The sequence below is a fragment of the Onychostoma macrolepis genome, chromosome 16 (assembly GCF_012432095.1).
Source record: "Onychostoma macrolepis isolate SWU-2019 chromosome 16, ASM1243209v1, whole genome shotgun sequence".
Lineage (NCBI taxonomy): Eukaryota > Metazoa > Chordata > Actinopteri > Cypriniformes > Cyprinidae > Onychostoma > Onychostoma macrolepis.
In genome coordinates, this window is record NC_081170.1 from 2,419,877 (window position 1) to 2,443,686 (window position 23,810).

The 23,810-nt window shown below is 32.3% G+C and overlaps 1 protein-coding gene across 2 annotated transcripts in view; it reads right to left on the minus strand.

The window, feature by feature from the left end:
• Nucleotides 1-3,720: 3,720 nt before the first annotated feature.
• nkd2b (NKD inhibitor of WNT signaling pathway 2b) overlaps nucleotides 3,721-23,810 on the minus strand; it is a 56,688-nt gene continuing 36,598 nt past the window's right edge. For both annotated transcript variants that reach the window (XM_058747075.1, XM_058747074.1), the window contains exons 4-10: nucleotides 12,662-12,707; nucleotides 11,340-11,452; nucleotides 8,519-8,614; nucleotides 8,239-8,389; nucleotides 6,495-6,558; nucleotides 6,310-6,404; nucleotides 3,721-4,895 (exon numbers count right to left, since the gene is read on the minus strand). In XM_058747075.1, the coding sequence (XP_058603058.1) occupies nucleotides 4,408-4,895; nucleotides 6,310-6,404; nucleotides 6,495-6,558; nucleotides 8,239-8,389; nucleotides 8,519-8,614; nucleotides 11,340-11,452; nucleotides 12,662-12,707 (1,053 nt within the window). In that variant the 3' untranslated portion in view covers nucleotides 3,721-4,407. The remainder of the gene's footprint in view (nucleotides 4,896-6,309; nucleotides 6,405-6,494; nucleotides 6,559-8,238; nucleotides 8,390-8,518; nucleotides 8,615-11,339; nucleotides 11,453-12,661; nucleotides 12,708-23,810) is intronic.

Sequence of the window (23,810 nt, forward strand, 5' to 3'; positions counted from 1 at the left end):
CACTGCTCATCACCTGTCCAATACAGTCCCAACAGTGAAGCATGGTGGTGGCAGCATCATGCTGTGGGGGTGTTTTTCAGCTGCAGGGACAGGACGACTGGTTGCAGTCGAGGGAAAGATGAATGCGGCCAAGTACAGGGATATCCTGGACGAAAACCTTCTCCAGACTGCTCAGGACCTCAGACTGGGCCGAAGGTTTACCTTCCAACAAGACAATGACCCTAAGCACACAGCTAAAATAACGAAGGAGTGGCTTCACAACAACTCCGTGACTGTTCTTGAATGGCCCAGCCAGAGCCCTGACTTAAACCCAACTGAGCATCTCTGGAGAGACCTAAAAATGGCTGTCCACCAACGTTTACCATCCAACCTGACAGAACTGGAGAGGATCTGCAAGGAGGAATGGCAGAGGATCCCCAAATCCAGGTGTGAAAAACTTGTTGCATCTTTCCCAAAAAGACTCATGGCTGTATTAGATCAAAAGGGTGCTTCTACTAAACACTGAGCAAAGGGTCTGAATACTTAGGACCATGTGATATTTCAGTTTTTCTTTTTTAATAAATCTGCAAAAATGTCAACAATTCTGTGTTTTTCTGTCAATATGGGGTGTTGTGTGTACATTAATGAGGAAAAAAAATGAACAAATGATTTTAGCAAATGGCTGCAATATAACAAAGAGTGAAAAATTTAAGGGGTCTGAATACTTTCACTCCACTGTATATATATATATATATATATATATATATATATATATATATATATATATATATATATATATACATATACACACACACACAATTTTATGCTATAAAACATACAAATATAATATAATAATAAATATATAAATTCCAATGCAAAAATGCCACAATATAGGGGTAATGTACCGGTCTCGCCGCAAGGTGGCGCTGGAGTTCGCAGAATGCACTGCATTCAAATCCAGTGGATGATTAACGTTAGCGATTTGAAGACATTGTAAACGATTATTATTAGTGCTTATTATTGTTCATACTCAAGGTTAATCATATAAACAATCCCCTAATCATAAACACTCCGCACCGTTTGATTCCAGCGGAACAAGTGATTCCTCAAATCGTGTTTTAGTTTTTTTGTTTTTGAAGAGAATGTATTTACTTCACCAAACCATTTTGAACTGATGCTAATGAAAAAACCCAGAAACTTACGTTACACTGAATGAGGGACTCGAGGCATATTTTGAGATCAAAATATCATAGAGACTTGATGATGGACTCATTTGACTTAGCAGCCACATAGCAATGTCCTGGAAACTTTATATTAACGAGTTTTGTACGATCAGTAACCGCTTACTAAATCTAAACACTAACCTTACCTGACAGGACTCAAATATCGCGAGACATTCTGTCTGGAGAGCGACCCGCGTTTTTTAGCCAATCATTTTGCTCATTTGCGTTTACTAACATCCAGTTGTTTGACGTGTCATTGCAGGGCGGAGTTAAAGAGAGAGGGGTGTGGCTAAACTACTTCACCTCATTTTTATCATGAATCATTTCATGTGGACTTTTTTTTTTTTTTTAATTACGTACTGTATTTTAATTTGTTAATGCTTTTTAATTTCGTTTTTATTTTTAGCAGATTTTATCATACTAAAATATATTTACAGAATAGTTTTTTTGTTCACATAGCAAGTGCTTAAGTAAAAAAAAATAAAAAGGTAAATATTTTCAGTCAAAAAAGACCCAACGACAGAGTTCAGTCAGTTTATACATTTCTCTGATTGAGAGAATGAAAGGCAGACGTCAAATGCATTAGATGTATTTTATTAAAATATTTAAAAACAAATGCATATGTATAAACCATGATAAATATGCATATGCAGTATAATCATACAGTAAAATGTTTATATTCATATAGTTTTTATTTTTAAACATAGGATATTTTAGCATTCAAACTGGCAGTGGTGATATTTCCTCGTTCAGTCCATGGCAGGGTCTCCCAAAGGAGAAATAGCCTTTTTTTTTGTTCCAGAAAAGCTACAGAGCAGCACTGTTCACCTGAGAAAAAATACTTGAAGAGACGCCGTCACACAAAACCACATCTGAGTGACGGAGAGAAATCTGCGGCCGAGCAGAGCATCACGGCTAAATTACACAATATGATCATTTTAAATATTATGGGGTCATTCCTTCCTTCTATGCAGTATATTTCATGACCCCATTCATACATGTCTGAATATACTGGATAAAATCTGAAAGATGGAAATCACATTAGTTTCCTTTATTGCAATTAAGTGAATTTTAAATAATTTCAATTGGTTTAATTGCTGTTTTTATTTTCCCTGGGTCTCTAATTGAAATGTTTCAAATTAAATATATATATACGCTACCAGGAAAAAGTTTGGTATAATAAAGATTTTTTTTTTTATATATATATATATATATTTTCAAAAAAAAAAGTCTCTTATGTTTGAATGATTTCTGAAGATCATGTGACACTGAAGACTGGAGAAATGATGCTGAAAATTCAGATTTGATCACAGAAATAAATTACAGTTTACAATATATCACAATAGAAAATAGTTATTTTAAATGGTAAAAATATTTCACAATATTACGCTTTTTACTGTATTTTTACGCCTCGGTGAGGAGAAGAGACTTCTTTCAAAAACATTAAAAAATCTTAATTATTCCAAACGTTTGACTGCAAGTGTGTGTGTTTTACTGATAATTGCTTTATATTTATTTTCTAGTGTCCTCAATATCACTTTGCTCTTTTGTAAAATCCTTTTAATTAACAAAACTCAGTTTCATTATGTTTTGTGCTGTTGGTTGATCTCTCAAAATCACACGTGATAAAATTGCACAAATCTGTATAAGCATAATCAAAATTTCAAAAGATGGTTAAAAAATACAAAAGGAAGTTGATGTCTTCATGTAAACTGTCAGCAATGACTAACTTTAGCTCTGTTTTTATTCCGTTCATTGTGTAAATGATCACAATATAGTTCATAAACTTAATAAGTGCCTGAGTTTGAGCAAAGCAGATTTCTGAGGATCTGATATATGCTTCTATAGAATTACTCGCTGAACATTCATACTGCAGAACAGAAACGACCATTACACACCTGACGGAAGAGCTGCACGATTCTGGATGAACTGAGAATCACAATTTTTATTTTTTTTTGTCTCAAATAGAGATACAATTCTGAATTTAAAATAATGTGTAATTTACTAGAGGCTGTGACAAAATATTAATTGCTGCAGTCTATTTAAAAGCGTTTAATTAATTAATTAATTTGCACAAATTATTAAATGTGTGTGTGTAATATATATATATATATATATATATATATATATATTAGTGCTGTCAAACGATTAATCGCATCCAAAATAAAAAAATTGTTTGCATAATATATGTGTGTTCTGTGTATATTTATTATGTATATATAAATACACACACATACAGTATATATTTTAAAAATATTTACATGTATTTGCGTCTATATTTATATTCATATAATTTAGATTATAAATAAATATATTTAATATATAAAATAACATTTTTCTGAAATGCATACATGCATATGTGTGTGTGTGTGTATTTATATATACATAATAAATATATACAGTACACATACATATATTATGTAAACAAAAACTTTTCTTTTGGATGCGATTAACTGTGATTTTATATATATATATATATATATATATATATATATATATATTTATTTCATGAACACTTATTAATATTAAAATGATGTAAAATTGATTTGAATGAATGATTCAATGACTAAATACTTAATTTGTATCATTACTGGATGAATCAGCGTTTTTGAACGAATCTCTTGAATGAATGATTCAATGACGACTACATTTTTTAAAAACAATGCAATCGACACAAACGTTATTTAAAGCGCCAGCTACTTTCAAAAGGCAATTTGCTCTATTTTGATCGCTACAATAGACATTAATGTTTATATATGAACTATAAACTTTCATCCCAGTATTTCTGTAATAATAGGAACGACTATAAGACAGAAATAATACTGTGTGTTTGAAATAACGTCTCTCTCTGTGTCAATTTCCAGTAATGACTTTTTCAAAGATTTAAACAGTAGACACGGGCCAATCGTTGTCATTTAGAAATGAGATCACGTGGGTGTTTGAATTGAGATCGCGATATTAATCGTTAGGGGTGTGACGATAAATTGATTCGTGTATTGCAATTTTTCTGAATGCATTGCGATTCTCTCTGAGCTTAGTTTTTAACAGCAGATGGCACTTCATGCTTTAGAAACACACACACCACTTGAACAAAACATAATCATTCATACAAGTTTCCATGAATTGATTTATCGTCACACCTCTAATAATCGTGCAGCTCCACCTGAAGGGCACAGAGACAGAGCCTGTGAGTGTGTTTGTGAAGTCATGTCTGATGGTAGTGGTGGTAGTGGTGATGATGATGGTGTTCGTGATGATGATGGTGCTCGTGTCGCTGGACCACAGGCAGCACAAGCCCCGCGCTGTGTTCGCTGACGGGCGAGGGCTGCTGTGGCTGGGTGTGTTTGGAGGGCGACAGCGCCTGTTCTCTGGCTCTGGCTCTCGATCTCTTGCTGTGGCTGTGCTGGAGACCCGAGGAGGGCTGAGGCAGATGGTACACATCCTGACCCGCCAGATAGAAGCCGTGGCACTTGCTGGTTTTAGGCGCAGACTGGCCGCCTTTGGACGTGCCCTTGGGGGACCTGATGGACTGGGGCCCGGCGCGCACACGGGGATCCGGGGCCACACAGGGGTCGGAGAGCACCTGAGACCGCCGCTGATGGCCATGCGTCTCGGGCTCGTGGGAACGAGAACGGCTCTGATCGTGTGAAGACCGTGACGGCTGCTCTTGCTGGGCCACAGGAGGAGACGAACCTTGGTGAAGGAGAAAATTAAAGACAATATATTATATATTTTATAATCGGTCGGAAAAGTAAACAAAAATGAAGGTATTATACATTAAAAATTATAAAATTATATTTTATAAAGGGTCAAAACAATGATCAGCATTATTAAGTAATATTTCATAAAGGGTCAAAACAATGAACAAAAATTAAGGAATTTTATTTTATAAAAGATCAGCAAAATGAACAAAAATTAAGGAAATATATTTTATAAAGGGTCAGAACAACAAATAAAATTAAGGGAAATATATTTTTAAAAAGGCTGGCAAAATGAAAAAAAATTAGGAGTTCTATATTATAAACAGTGAACACAATAATCAAAATTAAGGAAAATATATATTTTATAAAAGGTTGGCAACATGAACAAAAATTAAGGAATTGTATTTTATAAGGGGTCAGAATAATTATTAAAATTACAGAAAATATATTTTATGAAGCGTCAGCACAATTATTCAAATTAAGGGAAATATTTTTTTTTTAAAAAGGCTGGCAAAATGAAAATAAAATTAGGAGTTCTATACTATAAACAGTCAGCACAATTATCAAAATTAAGGAAAATGTATTTTATAAAAGGTTGGCAACATGAACAAAAATTAAGCAATCATATTTTATAAAGGGTCAGAACAAAATAACAATTAAAATTAAGGAATTATATTTTATAAATGGTAGGAAAAATTACCAAATATTAAGGAATGATCTTTTATGAAAGGTTGGAAAAACAATAGCCAAAGTTAAAAGTTACAGAAAATATATTTGTAAAGAGTTAGCAAATGAACACAGGTTAAGGAATTATATATATTTATAAAAGATTGGAAAAGTAAACAAAAATTAAGGAATTACACATTTTAAAATGATAAATCATAAAATTATATTTTATAAAGGGTCAAAACAATTAACAAAAATTAAGGAATTATATTTTATAAAATAAAAGTTTTCAGGAAAATTAACAAAACACAATTTCGAAAATCTGCATAAATTAAAAGCAGCACAACAAATAATACCATGACGAGTAAAAACTTTGTAATTAAAATAGTCTTATTTTTTCTTTTGCATGTCAATCATGACATATTTATGAGAAATTGGAGGGGGTGAACTTAATTATGAAAATGATGTCAAAAAAAAAATTAAAAAGATATTAATGCCTTAAGGGTCCTAATATTGCTTATTTTCATGCAAAATAGTGTGTTTATTTTAATTTTGTATGGTGAAATATGACATTTCTTGATGGGTTTTGTGAAATATTGGAGTCTTTTTGAAGGATTTTGGAGTGAACTTTGACCCTGAGAGTCTCCTCATTCAAACAGCAGAAGTTTCTATATAATGACTGGAAACGTGTTAAGGACTGTGTTTCTGTGATATCACACACACGTTCAGCAGAATCTTACTGTCAAATCTGGAGGTGTAGTTCTCTATTCCCGCCAGATCCAGGTAATGGTTTCGTCTCTCTGTGTTCTCGTCCACACAGTAGTGATTCTGACCTCTGTGAAAAACACACATCATGTCACATACATCGTGGACATACGGCATGCAAATGCTGATTCATATGCACATACGACACACAGCGGCTCACCTGATGTGTGTGTGCTGCCGTCTGTCCTCCGCCTGAACCGACTCGATGCGACTCAAGCGATTGTCTGAAGCAGGAGCAAAGAAAGTTCAGACATTAGGCACAAAACCAAGTAGAGTGGAGTTTCTTATGGCTGCTTTTACAACAGTGTTTTATTCAATCAGAAATGTATTCAAATTGTAATAAAAACGATAATAGTATATAAACAATGCTAAAATTACACTGCAACCAACAAGCACAGTAAGACAATTAAAAAATAAAATAAATAAAAATGCAAAAAAAAACTAAAAATAAAAATTTAACAAAAATAAAAATTTTGCAACCAAAAAAAAAAAAATCTAAAATGTAAAACATAGTATACAATATAAAAAAAATAAATAAATAAAAATAAATAAATAAATAAATAAATATATATAAATAAATAAATATATATATATATATATATATATATATATATATATATATATATATATATATATATATATATATATATATATATATATATATATATATATATATATATATATTTTTATAATTCAATTTATAATTTAATGCTATAATTTACATGTGTACACACATAAATACAAAACATTAAATTATATATATATATATATATATATATAATTTAATGTTTTGTATTTATGTGTACACCTGTAAATTATAGCATTAAATTATAAATTGAATTATTAATTATTATTATTATTAAATTGATATAGATATAATTAAATTATTAATATTAACATTAAATTATAAATTATAGCTGCAGGTTCATAATAGATAACTAAAATTAAAACTAAAACCATAAAAAGAATCAACTAAAATAAACATTAACTGAAGTCAAAAAACTTTCTTAGACTATTTAAAAAAAATAAAAATGACAAAATACAACTATTACTAAAACTTCAACTAAAATTAAAGTGAAAACATAAAACATTAAAATAAAATTCGATGCAAAATATTAACAAAAACACTTTTTTAGACTATATTTAAATAATTAATAAAAATGACAAAAAACAATTATTACTAAAACTTCAACTAAAATTAAAGTGAAAACAGAAAAAATTCTAATAAAATTTAATTCAAAATATTAACAAAAACTACAATAATATATGAATGATACTGATTAAAGTGTGCACTTGTTTTATAATATTAGTTTGATTGTTTTGAGTCTTTTAACTGTTCGTGCTTCATAATCTTTGTCCATCAAGGTCCAAATTAAAAGGGGAAATAATCAAGTCAGATGAATCACCTTTAATTTGTGAAGTAATAATGGCTTGGTTATTTAAAATAGTAACTTTTTAAATTATATTTCCAGCTGAAATCACTGAAGTAAATAACATATCATGATCTATACCGTTACTTGTACTCAGAATATAATATTTTGGTCGTGTGTGTGTGTGTGTGTGTGTGTGAGAGTGTGTGTATGCACGTGTTTTTGTGACATATGAGGACACAAATTTGTATAATGACATGGGTATTACAAGGAGAAGGTGGTTTATGAGGACATTTCCCCATGTCCCCATATTTCAAAAAGCTTATAAATCACACAGAATGAGTTTTTTTGAGAAAGTAAAAATGCCTGTAAAAATAGTTTCCTGTAAGGGGTAGGTTTAGGTGTAGCGTTGGTGTAGTAGAGCGATAGAAAATACAGTTTGTACAGTATAAAAAAACATTACGCCTATGGAGAGTCCCCACAATTCACAAAAACAAACGTGTGTGTGTGTGTGTGAGAGAGAGAGATGAGCACCGTTCCCGGTGTGTGTCGTGTCTCTCCTGCGAGCTCCGGGTTCAGGAGTGACCATCAGCTTCACTCGGAGGGTCTTTCGTTTGCCGTTACACGAGTGATTGACAGAGGTGTCCACCACGTCATAGATAGTGTGCATCAAACTGGACATGTCCTAAAACACACACACCATGAACACATTCTCATGCGTTTCACTGAAGGGAATGAATGTCAGGTGTCTGAATGAAGCCTGTATGTGTGTGTGTGTGTGTGTGTGTGCGTGTGTATAATTGTCAGTATTTACCTCCTTTGTGACTCTTCCGCTGTTGTCGAAGTCGTAGAGCGTGAAGACCCACTCCTGCCTGTTGTCATCAACCAGAGACACGTTACACTCCAGATCCTGACAGATCAAACACACACACACACACACACATGCAGTTACACACCTGACCAGCAGGAGGACTCAATGACTGAAAAAGGCAAACAAATCATTTCCTCAAAAATCAACAGTCATTACTTTTAGCTGCTCTCACTGCTGCAAAGAAGATGTTAGTCAGTCGCTGGGATCCTCCGCATTCAGTGACCAGACGTGTGAGGCTCATCTTCGCTTGACATTGTTTCTATGGAACTATCTACAGCTCGTATTCATGGAGCAAAACTTTGAAGACCAGGAAAGCTATTTTTGACATTGTTAAATCTTTTGTTTCTTCTTTTTGATGTATAATTTATTTTGAATTTGTGTATATTTTTTTCATTTATCTTGTGATTGGGTATTGCACTTTGTATTTTTCTCCACTGCAGTGTCTTGTTTTTCTCGGCACAGTGTGGGTCTGCCTGGGGTTGGTGGGTGGGGGGTCTGGATTGGTGTGTTATATTTTGCGTTGTTCTGAAATGACTGCTTAATAAAAATAATTGTTCACAAAAAAAAAAAAAAAAAAAAAAATCAACGGTCATCATTTACTCATGTCATTTATGTCAGCGCGATCGTATTGTTTTCATCAGCATATGTTTGAAAATCTTAAGACATGTTATATTAGGAACTGTATTTAACGAAAATAAAGGCATTTATTTATCAAGAAAGAAAGAAAAATGTCAAAGAAATGTCAAAGAAATAAAAAAACGAAAATGAAACGAAACTAACAGCAGTTATTGAAAACCAAACTGAAGTAAAGTAATAATTATCAAAAATAAATAATCGCTTTCGATTATATACATATTTGACTGGCTTTTAGAGTTGTATGTGGGACAATAGGCTATTGCCATATCGAAATCTAAAATTTGAGCTTTTATACTGTAGCTACCAATCCTTCTAGACCTCGAAATGCGTTTTAAATGTCAGAATCAGAAAGAGCTTTATTGTCAAGTGTGTTTACACGCACAAAAACACAAGAAATTGTCTTGGTGACAGGAGCATCCAGTGGAGAAAGTACAGAGAGTGTAGTCATGCATATAATTTAAGGTAATAGAGTGAAATATAAGGCTAATAATAAACAGAATAGACAATGCATTAAAAAACAATAACTATGGTAATAAAAATATAGATAAAATAGAATTATGAATGTGAATGTTTTAGGTTATGTACAACATAGGCCTATAGAGAAAATAGAAAGAATTATGAATGTGCTATTTTACAGATGAAAAGTTTTGAGAAGTTATGTACAGATGGACAGTCCTGAGATGTTAGGCTATGTATTGTTCAGGTGGAATATAGCCTGAGAGAAAAAGCCGTTCTTATGCTGTTCAGTAATGATTTATCTGTGTCCGAATGCAAGAACAGACACAATGTTTTAGTATTGAAGGCCAAAATAGATCTCAATTAGGCTAATTCATGCACATGCATGCTCTTGTTTTCTTCTGTGTAAGATGGCAGAAGTGATGCAACAGGAAACTGTAACTATAGTATCTCGTGCGCACGAGAAAGTCTTCTTTTTTTTTTTTTTGCCAATGTCCCTTTAGGGGCTCCGTAAAATTGTAATATAAAAAAGTGAATAAAAATTAAAAAAATTAAACTAAATGAAAACGAAAACTGAAGAAAAGCTAATTGAAAGTATTAATAAAAACTATAATAGTATATACTAAAACAACACTGCAACAAACAACCTAAAACACATTAATACACTCTTAAATAAATGAATAAAACTTATTCCAAATTATATTTATTCATATTTATATATATATATATATATATATATATATATATATATATATATATTTATTTGTTTTGTTTTTGTGAAACAGAAACAGATCCAGCATGCCCTTCACTGTACTGCATGTAAAGCAGAAGCTTTTTGCACAGAATAAAAGTCATACAGGTTTGTAAAAACATGAGGGTGAGTAAATAATGACAGAATGTTTATTTATGGTCAAATGACTCTTTTAATAAAGGAAAGATTGAATCTGTACAGGTATAGAGTTTCATTGGAGGGATGTATAAGGGAGTTTTGCGTGGGATTATACAGGCGCTTTTCGTCTTGTTCCAGGAAATATCTTTCTAACCACAATTCTCGGTTTCAGCTTTTTGGCAGGAGATGCAATTGATGAGTATCTGGTGACGAGGATGATAATTGTCTGGAGATGCAGCGAATGTGATTTCAGGCCTGTCTCATTAATTCTTACTGCATTATCAGAGCAGCGTTTCAAAATCAATCATCAATTCATTTGAGTTGCCACTTAATAATGGTTCCCACAAATTTCTGTGTGGCATTTTGTAGAGAAATAAACATTTAGATATTACTGATAAATGAAAATTTACTCTGATTATACACTGAAGGATGATCACTGTTCTCAATTGAATTTTAATTTGCAAATTTGTGTGTTCAAGTTATATAACATATAAAAGTCATTAAAAAATTGAAATTAATTAAAATTTGAAATTGAAAAATAAAAATTCTTAAAAGCTGCCCCCATAAATAGCTTATTAATAAATAAACAAATTGTATAAATTGTATTTTGCTGCTGTTTGTTGTGAACTTAAAATTTTATTTGTGTAATTACTACAATTTTATGTTTAAGTTATTCAAAATATATAATTCATAAAAAATGTGAAATCATTAAAAGGTGCCCCCATAAATAATTTATTAATAAATAAATAAATATAACTTTGTTGTTTTTTGTTGTGAACTTACATCTAGACTGATGCGTTTCTTCCCTTTGCAGGTTTCCTTCAGCACGTCTCTCTCTCCATCTTCAGACGGCAGAAACCTCTCACATCCTTCAGCCTTTTCTGGAGGCAAAACCACTAAACACACACACACACACACACACACACACACACACACACACACACACACACAAGTACTGTGAGTACACTACACTGAGAGCACTACATACAGTAAGTTTGAGACGCACTGCAAAAAGTGTCTTAACATTCTTAAATCAAAATACATTTAGTTGAGAAGCAAAATTATGAAGAGTGTTGTTTTAGTGTTGTGAAAAATTAATGTGAGTTTATGCTTAAAACAAGAACAAGTATCTGCCAATGGAGCTAGAAAAATCAGATTGATTCAAAGGGAAAACAAATGACTTTTCTGATCCCATTGGCAGATATCTGTTCTTGCTTTATTTTTATAATATTGTAGTATTTATTAATGTTTTGAACGAGCTTTTATCTTTATATTTGCAGTTTCAGTATATAATTAAATACAATATAAAAACATTTATTTTTATTTTTTTATTTTCTTCCTTTTTATTTTTTTCTTTCTTTCTTTCTTTTCTTAAAAAAATGATTTTTAAAAATATATAAAACGAATATTTATTTTTATATTTTCAAATAATATAATATAATATAACTACACTTTCAGCAATTTAATTCCATTTCAGTGTTATTTTAGCATTATTTATATACTACTGTAGCATTTATTAATATTTTGAACGAGCTTTTATCTTTATATTTGCAGTTTGTTTTCAGTATATAATTAAATATGATATAAAAACATTTTATATAAAACTAATATATATATTTTTAAATTTTAAAATAATATAACTACACTTGCAGCAATTTAATTCTATTTCAGTGTTATTTTAGTATAATTTATATACTACTGTAGTATTTATAAATATTTAGAATTAGCTTTTATTTTTATTTTTCAGTTTTCAGTATAATATAATTGTATATTTTTATATCTAATTTTTTTATATATATTTTGTTTTAATATCTTGAATTAGGTTTTATTTTATATTTCCAGTTTTTATTTTTTATTTTAGTTTAAGTTTTATGTGCTTTGTTTCTTATATTTCTCTTTATTTTTATTTAGTTTTAGCAATTTTAGTACAATTTCTCAGAAAACAAGCTTTCTTATGTCATTTAGCATCTTAAATCAATGCATCTCGATTATAAGAATGTTGGCAATATTGTATTTTTTTTACAGTCATGCCAATAAAGCGATTTTGAATTTGAAATGATTAGAATTTGTACTAGAAAACAGCGTGTCTGGTGTCTGCGTCTCACCCTGTAGAGGGCAGCGGTGGACCGGCGTCTGTCCGTCCTTCAGCTCCTGGAGGAGAAACATGGAAAAAAACACAAGAGGAGATGAAGAGAGGAGGTGTTAGTTCAGTATACAGCCCAGAAACCACAGGAAAAGCAAACACCTCCATCTGAAGCATTTCCTCCTCAGGGAGGCTGAAACGATGACGGCGTCACATACGATTAAATCTACTGAAAAACCCCTTCCAACTTCAACCCAAAATAACACAGAAACTACTGGGTTAGATATTTTCTTGAGGAGACGAGATCTGATGTTTCTCTGTGGCGGCTGTTGTGATGATTTGAGACATTATCATGTTCTCATACTTTACTGACAGGAACATTTTGGGGTTTTGTTGCTAAATGAGCTAAATCCAGACATATGACGGAGAGCTGTCATAAACACCATCAGGAACAGACTAAATCATCTGCTGCCTCCGACGTCTGAACCACAAAAATGCTCAACGGCACATCGCTGTACAGATCCCAACCTGCTCACAGTCGACAACTACCTCAAAAACAACCATCAGATCCACTCAAATCAACTCTCAGTTTCTCTAAAGACAGCAAAAACCAACCCAAAGCCACTGCGGATTAGAGATAGTCAATATTCACAATGTAGTAGCAGCAGCAGCAGATTTTAAGCCTCTTCTGCTCACCAAGGATGCATTTATTTGGTTAAAAAAAATAAAGTAAAATCATTAAAAATTGTGAAATATTATTACAATAATAAAAAAAACTTTTTCTATGTGAATATCTGTTAAAATATAATTTATTTCTGTGATGCGCAGCATCATTACTCCAGTCTTCAGTGCCACATGATCCTTCAGAAATCATTCTAATATGCTGAGAAACATTTCTGATTATATTCTGCCCAATATTTTTGTGGAAACTGTGATTTTATTTTTCAGGATTGTAAATGTCTTTACTGTCATTTTGATCAATTTAATGCATTCTTGATGAATAAAAGTATTAATTTCTTCTTATTAACCCCCAAATTAACATTAGTGTATAAATGTTACAATTTTTAATTTGTAATAATTTGTCATTTATACACAAATCATTTTTCAGTTTTAAATTTGTCATTTATAATTTACACACAAGCATTTTTTGTAATCATTTGTTGACAAAATTAAGCAAGACTGAATATCACAATATCACACTGTGAATATAACAATGTTTCATGTGATTTTTATTCCACGATTTTAACATGCAACACACGCTGACAGTCACGCAATCGACCAATGAGAAGCTCCGAGAGGCGGGTCCAGATGCGTTTTCTGGAATTCAATTAGCTGTATTAATTTCAGACGGATCTGCCTCCCAGAATGCAACACTGTGATGATTTGCAGCAGCAGGACGGCCATGTTTTCTTTAAAGTCACGTGTCTGTGACCTCATTACCACCCAGTGCAACAGATGCATCCCAGATCTGACCGCCCTCTGCCTTTTAAAGACTAACACATGGTATTTTACCCATAATGCCGTCGCCCACTGAGGCCCTTTTTAAGCAGCAATGTGTGGGCCATATGCTTCATTAAGACAGAACTGGTTCCAATCCACAGCTGAAGAAAAAACAGGCCCTAGTTTCTTAATGTCTCGAACTCTCATCAGAGACTGGAAGTGTGCTAAAAGGGCATCTGGAGGCAAATCCATGCGTTCTGACGGCCTAGATCTGTGAAATAAGCATGTGACGGCTGTAAAACGAGTCTGTGGCGTATCAGTGTGTTTCTGCTTCATGCCGAGCAGCTTCAGATGTTTCATGTGTGAGTAACTAAAAGAGGCCAAACCAATTCACCAATTCAACTGTCTATGGAAGCCCGTTTCCGCCACTGAATAAAAAAAAGGTTATTGCGACACACAATTCTCACAATTCGGACTTTTTTTTAAAGAATTGCATAATAAAAACTCGCAATTCTGACTTTTTTTCTCGCAATTGTGAATTTATATCTTGCAGTTCTGACTTTATTTCTCAGAATTGTGTGATATACACTCGCAATTGCGAGAAAAAGAGTCAGAATTGCGATTTATGTATGTGTGTGTATAGTGTATATGTGTGTGTGTGTGTGTGTGTGTGTGTGTGTGTGTGTTGGGAAGATGTTTTCTCCTATGCTCATCAAGGCTGTATTTATTTGATCAAGAATACAGAAAAAAAAAACAGTAATATTGTGAAATATTATTGCGATTTCTAATATTGGTTTCCTATTTTAATATGCTTTAATATATAATTTATTTCTATGACACAGCACTGAATTTTCATCAACCATTACTCTGGTCTTTACTGTCACATGATCCTTCAGAAATCCTTGTAATATGCTGAATTATTATCGATGTTGAAAACAGTTTTTTGCTGCTTCATATTTTTTTTGGAATCTGTGATACATTTTTCAGAATTCTTTGATGAATAAAAAGTTAAAAAAGAACAGCAACAGCATTTATTCAAAAAAGATTTTCTAACAATATAAGTCTTCACTGTCACTTTTTTATCAATATACCACATCTTTGCTGAATAAAAGTGTTAATTTCTTTCAAAAACAGAAAGAAAAATTGTACTGACCCCAAATTTTTGAACAGTAGTGTGACAAAAGATTTCCATTTTAAATAAATACTGTTATTTTTTAACATTTTATTCATCAAAATCCTGAAAAATGTATCACAGGTTCCAAAAAAAATATTGGTTTCAACATTGAAGACTGGAGTAATGATGCTGATAATTCCGCTTTGATCACAGGAATCATTTTTAACAGATATTCACACAGAAAACAGCTATTTTACATTGTAATAATATTTCACAATTTTACTGTATTTTTATTAAATAAATGCAGCCTTGGTGAGCAGAAGAAAAAACATTTAAAAAATCTCACTGACCCCAATCTTTCGAGCAGGAGTGTATGCATGTGTTGCCAGTGTATGACAGACAGTAGCTGACGTTCATCTGGCTGTGTAGCGAGAGTCGGGCAGTAACGTCTCTGCCGCTGGTCTCCGTCCAGACCGGACTCGGATCCAGCGGTCAGCTCTGCGCCAAAGCATCTCACTAATGTTGTAATCTCTGCTTTGGTCTTGGCTTCTAGCTAACAAAAAATACACAGGAGACTCTCACTTCCAAGAATCGGTCAGATCCAGTGTTCATTGAACACACTGGAAAGAAAATTGGTGTAAATGTGTATAATAGCATGCTGTAACCATTTATGCAGCAATACGATTGAAACGTTTCAACAATGATCAAAACCAAGCAAAAAACTATTGCAAAATTGCTCATTTGTAGCATTCAAGCATGCATACAAAATCGTAGAAAGGACAGGTTAAGCAATCAAAGACTATGTTATAAATAATTGTGAATGCGCCTCTTTGTGCCGTTTCATTGATGCGCTTTGTTTCAGGGCGTGTGCTGACCAACAACACGGTACCAGCGTGCCACAGATGGCCGAAGGGCTTTTACTCCAGCGCAGAGAGACTTTTCACCCTGAGGTCAGATGTGAGGCACAGTTTTTTTTTGGCAGGACATAAAGAGCTCCAGAGGCCTCAGAAACAACAGCTGTGGAGCGAGTCTGTTCGCTCATCTGCGTCAGAGGCCCGGCCAGACGTTTGAAGTTCCCCAGGCCTGTAAATCACAGAACATCTCCTGGACTCGTCCAAAGCTCCCTTCCGCTGATCTCAGCCATGGCCCGCTGGAATACAGACGACCCGATGGACTATTTCAGCTCATTCATTACCGCTCTTATCTGCTTCCTCTGTAAGTGTAACATGCTGATGTGTATCTGCTGGAGAAAATTAGACTCATTCCATCAAACCCACCGCAGAACGAGCTACAGGCCAAACGCTTCTGGTGTTCAGATTCATGAGGAATTCTCATTTCATTCTCATTCATTTACTCACACGGTCTTGTTTTAGCACTCAAATTTAGTCAAATAATTGCAAAAATGAGGCAATAGTGCAAATGACAGGTCATAGTTATGAGATAAAGGGCCCTATCATACACCCGGTGCAATGCGGCGCCAGGCACGACGAAAGTGTTTTTTGCTAGTTTCAGTCCGACGCAGTTATCATTTTCACGTCCTGCTCCCACGTTGTTTAAATAGCAAATGCATTTGCGCCCATCTGTTCGCTCATGGGTGTTTAGGTCTGAAAACGCACTGCTATTTTGAGGCAACTGAAATAGACTGCACCATTGACCAACTAAAACCTGGTCTAAAATGGCACAGTATTTTTTTGTTATTTTAAGAGCGTGTAGTAATATGCGCCTATAGGCGGGTCCACAATGTGCAAACACTATGCTTATTAACTTACTAATACACTAAGTGATAACTATGAGATACAAAAACGGAACTTACAAAGATGCTAAATGATAACTGAGATAGTCAAAATTACGTCAATTATTTTTAAGTTGAAATGATGATTTAAAAAGTCATAAATTATGATTATAAAGGTAGAAATTATGACATAAAATGCCAAACATACTAAGACACTAATTGATAACCAAGATAAAAAGTCAAAATTATGTCAATTATGAGATAAAAAGTAGAAATTATGTCATAATTATGAGATAGAAAGTTGAAACTACAATATGAAAAGTCAATAATACAACAGGTCAAAATTATGAGATACTAAATTATAATTATGAGGTAAAAATCTAAATTATGACAAAAAGCTGAGATTAAGATACTAAGTCACAACTGTGATATACAACTCAAAATTATGTTAGACTTATAAAATAAAAAGTTGAAATATGACAGTTCAAAATTATGAGATACTGAGTCATAATTATGAGATTATGAGATAAAATCATGATATAAAACCTGAACTTACCAAGACACTAACAACTATGAGATAAAAAGGTCAAAATTATGTCATAATTATGAGATGAAAGTTGAAACTATAATATGAAAAGTCAATAATATGACAGGTCAAAATTATGAGATACTAAATCATAATTATGAGAAAAAAAGTCAATTATGACAAAAAGCTGAGATTACTAAAATACTAAATCATAACTATGAGATGCAAAGACATGAGATAAAAAGTTGAAAGGTAACAACTACAAGATACTAAGACATAATTATGACATCAATATTATGACAAACACTCGAACTTAAGACACTAAGTGATAACCATGAGATACAAAGTCGACGTTATGACATACTAAATCATAATTATGACTGTTTACTAAAGGAATTGTAAAAATGAGACGAACAAATTTACTCAAAAAGTACATTTTGTGCTGATCCCAATTTGCAATGCCCGCAATTGTTTCAGTCAAAATGTCACACTAGTTAGTCAAAAACCACCTGATTTCCAGCTAATGTTTGTTTAACCAGTGTGCTTTGAAATTATATGGAAGAGAAAATCAAATGAATCCAGAGTGGTTTACACTGCACACTGCTCCGGGTGTGTGTTCACGGTGTGTGTGTGTTCACTGCTGTGTGTGTGCACTTAGGATGGGATAAATACAGAGCACTAATTCCGAGTATGGGTCACCATACTTGCCCACATGTCACGTCACTTTCATTTTATGTTAACTTGATTTTAATTTTCACATATTTTTCTAAATATATTTGGCTGTTATTAAGCTACTAAACAACTAACCAACTTAAAGCCTTACAGTACAAGGCCGTCTCTCTAAATCCTGAAACATCCAGAGGGCCTCTCTGAAACCTCTACCAGATGTCTGGGCGTCTTTATGAGCAGCCCCTCCTCATCATGGGACCGCAAATGTGCCTCACACTTGAACCTCAGCAGCACCTCTCCAACAGCTTTTACGGGCCGCTCTTAAATGGAGCTGCAGAACACTTTCTCAGAGCTTCAGTGTGGTTTGTGTATAATATTTAAAGGTTAGTATGAACACAAGACACAGAGTTCAGTGAGATGGTGTGGTTCAAATTTAGTAAATCCAGCTTAGTTATTCTAGAACATCAAACAACTACACTGATCTGTGTTTTTTTTTCCCTAACACTGATGGTGGATATTTTCAGTCATGAAGAGTTGTATATTAAAGTATCTAAGGCCAAAATAAACACGTTACTGGGTGTAATTACTGAAAATCACAACGGCTTCTTCTCTATGCATGGAAACCGATTCTCGCCACATAAGAAAAGGGTCATGCTTTGGGATAAAAACGTAAGTCAGCTATGAAGAAAAAGTCATACTTACGTCATTAAAAGTTGAAAAAATGATAAAGTCAAAATTATAAGAAGTTAGATATGAGATAAAATTATGAGATAACTTAGTACGTCATAATATATGACATGCATCTATGACATACTATCTTCATGACATACTAAGTCATAATTATGAGATAAAATGACAAATATGACATACAAAGTCGACATTATGACATACCAAGACATAATTGTGGGATAAAAAAAATTAAATTATAATAAAAAAAGTGTTAAATATGAGAAGTCAAAATTATGACATATTAAGTCATAATTTAAAGTAAAAAAAAAAAAAAAAGCCGAAATGATGGGGAAAAAAGTCATAACTGTCATTAAAAGTTGAAGATATAAAATTTTCAACAGTAGAAAAACATGCAACAGTAGCAGGCAACTTTTTCACTATGTTACATGTGAGGTGTTTTCTTTCACATACTGTGCAGTGTCCAGTCCACTAGTACTCCATTCTTAATTTTGACCAATAAAAATGTATGCTACACCTAAACAACATCTAATAAGAGCTGTGAGAATGTGGAGTTGAGAAATTGTGGCACTTTAATGTAATATAAAATATCATAAATATGACAGGTCAAAATTATGAGATAAAATCATGATATAAAACCTGAACTTACCAAGACACTAACAACTATGAGACAGCAAAGACAAATGTATGACAAACTAAATAATAATGAGGTAAAAAGGTCAAAATTATGTCATAATTATGAGATAGAAAGTTGAAACTATAATATGAAAAGTCAATAATATGACAGGTCTTATTATGAGATACTAAATCATAGTAATTTAAAATTATGAGATACTAAATCATAATTATGAGGTAAAAATCTAAATTATGATAAAAAACTGAGATTAAGATACTAAGTCACAACTGTGATATACTACTCAAAATTATGTTAGAATTATAAGATAAAAAGTTTAAAATATCATATAAAATGTCATAAATATGACCGGTCAAAATTATGAGATACTAAATCATAATTATGAGATTATGGGATAAAATCATGATATAAAACCTGAACTTACCAAGACACTAACACTAACTATAAGATGCAAAGACAAATTTAATGACAAACTAAATAATAATGAGGTAAAAAGTCAAAATTACGATATAAAAAGCTGAGATTACTAAAATATTAAGTCATAACTATGAGATCCAAAGACATGAGATAAAAAGTTAAAAGGTAACAACTACAAGATACTCAACTACTAATGAGTGCTGTGAGAGTGTGGAGTTGAGAAATTGTGGTACTTTAATTTGAAATAAAATGTCATAAATATGACAGGTCAAAATTATGAGATACTAAATCATAATTATGAGATTATGAGATAAAATCATGATATAAAACCTGAATTTACCAAGACACTAACAACTATGAGATGCAAAGACAAAATTACGACAAACTAAGATAAAATAAGATAAAAAGTCATAACTATGAGATCCAAAGATATGAGATAAAAAGTTGAAAGGTAACAACTACAAGGTACTCGACTACTAATGAGCGCTGTGAGAGTGTGGAGTTGAGAAATTGTGGCACTTTAATCATAAAATCCAAGCGCAGATTAAAAGCGCTTTAAGAGCTTGACCCGTGTCCGCTCCGGAGAGCGTCTCACACATGAGTGTTATCTCAGCAGACCGCTCATCTCTTTAGCACACACTGCGCACGCTTCTCCCGGCCGGGCTGGCAGACCGCAGGAATGGGCTCACGTCCAACATGTGAAGTTCCTCACGGCCGTGACATCGGCCAGGGGTCACCGGCAGGTCAACTCCTAAAAATACCGCCCTGCTCCACCGCGGGAAGTGAAGGCGTCTGGAGACGGGACGCATCGAATGGAGCGGAGCCAACAGAGCGGTGGTGTTAACAGCTCACGGACGGATCAACACAATGAAACGCGCCGCAGGAATATAAACAGAGCGCGAGGAAGGGACTGTGTGTGGATGTGTATATACACCTCATTGTTGCCGTGGTTTCCTGATATTATAAAGGTGAAGGTTCATCTTGTCCATCACCTGTTTATGCAGATCAGTGGCGGGAAGTTACTGTGAATCTCTAGCTGAAAAAAAAAAAAAACTACACTATTTTGAATATACACCCTAGTGAAAAATAAATATACTTAAATGTATTTGAAATATACAAGTACACTACAAATACATTTTCATATTTATGTACTTGTACTGCAATTGTACTTTTAGTATACTAAACTGGTATACTTAAACTACAACTAATTTTGTTCTTAATGCACTTTAAATGTGCGGAAGTAGTGCTGAAGTCCAACTAAAGAAATACTGAAGTATATTTGTTTGTGCTAAAGTGCAACTATTGCAGTATACTTCAGGTACACTTTAAATATTTTGCATTTATAGACCGATATTATTCAAAGATCATACAATCCTCATCAAAAGTGACATTAAAACACATTTTAGACTTAATATTAAGCAATGTGCTTTGTGCACAAGTAGTATGCCAAATAAAGTTTAATTATAATTTTTATATCAGTAAGTCTCGAGTTATCTGTGAGTATGTATGTTAATAGATTTTAAGTATACTTAGTATGAAATAAATGTATTTTTAGTTATATTACTTTTTTACTAGGGTAACCATCAAATAATGGAATTTCTTTTCTGCATTTAAGTGGCACAAAATGCATGTAATGGCATTACACGGCATCATTTATATGAGTCTAAAACATGGTGAACACCAAAATTTAACAAAATAATTAAATGCAGAAAATGCATGCCTCGCAGAGATTCAAATGAATCAGTGAATCTTTAAGCCAGTTCATTGAAATGAACCATCTATATAAACCGATTCACCTAAAAAATAAATAAAAAATAATAAAATAAAATAAATAAAAAGGTTCATCAGTGGCGGGAAGCTGCTCTGAGACTCAAGCTACAAGTTAAACTGCAGTTTACTATAATAAACTAGAATATTTAAAATATATAACCATCAAAAAATGTACTTACTTTGTGAATAAAAAGCTGCATTTAAGTGGGACAAAATGCATGTGATAGCAATACACAGCATTATTTATATGAGCCTAAAACATGGTGAACAGCAAAATGTAACAAAATATTTAACAAAATAATACAGAAAATGTATGCCTCGCAGAGATTCTAATTAATCAGTGAATCTTTTTTAAGCCAGTCCACTGAAATGAACCATCCATATAAACAGTCACAAAAAAATTTATTTAAAAATAAAATAATGAATCAAATAAATATAAGTATAATAAATAACAATAAATAAATACAATAAATAAAATAAAATAAAAATAAAATAACATAATACATTAAATGAAACAAATAAAAAACAAACAAAACAAGAATAAAATAAAATCAAAAATATCACAAATACATTATAAAATATTATAAAATACTATAAATCCAGATATATTCTCTGAAAACAAGTTTTATCTTACTTATTTCTGCTTGTCAGGTAAATATCTAAAGAATATATTATACTTTGACTGGAGCTAAGACAAAAACATGGATAATGACTTAATGCACAACTAAAACGTTTGTGCTGGTCTGCAGCGAAGGATTCTTGCCAGACCATTTCAGCCCACAAACATGACCCTGAGGAGCCCAGCTGTGGTGTCTGCAGCAGAAATTCACTTCATCCACGGCAAAAGACACACAGAGATCAAAGGTCTCCTGCTTCCCTGTTCCCCACAACACATTTCCAGAGATATTTACTATAAAACGCAAGACCATGACAAAATTGAGACTAAACCCAGCGGTCTGCAGCCCACGCAGACAACATCCAAACGCAGGCAATTATGAGTGACTAAACTGAAACCAACTCAACTTGGTGTGAAAGAAAAGCAGCTAAAGATTTCAATAGAATTTGACATTAAAATGTTGCTCAGCTAATGACGTGACACTTCAATAAGCATTGAAAATACATTATATACACAAGATACTTCATATTCAACTATTTTTATCTATATTTTTCACTATTGAATGATTTATATTTATGAAAAATAATAAACAAATGTAATGTGTACATCCTTCAACTTATAATTTAATAATATAATTAAACACAATATAATATATATTATATATTTAAGTATCAATATACATATAAATTATTAAATACATGAAATATATATGTAAATACACATTTATTTATAGTTTTACATATATACTTACATATATTTGTATATTTAATTAATTATATATTATATAAATAATGTTATTTTTAATATTTATATTTATATTTAATAATGTTACATATTACATTATTTTATTAAATTAAATTATATTATTATTATATTATTCATATTATTTATATATTATTAAATAAATATATATATACACAGTCATGGCCAAAAATATCGGCACCCTTGGTAAATATGATCAAAGGCGGCTGTGAAAATTAATCTACATTGTTAATCATTTTGATCTTTTATTTAAAACAATTCACAAAAATCTAACCTTTCATTGGATAATAAGAATTTAAAAGGGTATTACAGAAATTTTTATTTCATAATGATATTTCCCCCCATTTTAAATTCTTATTATCCAATGAAAGGTTATATTTTTGTGAATTTTTTTAATAAAAGATCAAAAGGATTAACAATGCAGATACATTTTTCACAGCCTTCTTAGTTCACACACACACACACACATATATATATATATATCACAAATATATATATATATATATATATATATATATATATATATATTTTTTTTTTTTTTTTAACTGTTGAATGATTTATATGATTATATTTTTATATGATGATTCTGAAAATAAAATGCAAAATATGCAAACTACACAACTGCACACTTCACCTGAAGACATTATAAAAGACACCACTGGGTAGAGCTGGCACAAAAACAATGAGCTCCAGTGATATGAGGTGACATTTGAGGAGAAACAGGAAAACTGAGCACTTCAAGCATGTAAAGTGGAGGAATGAGAACGGGGTGAAAAGTTCAGATGTGCTGATACAGTGATACAG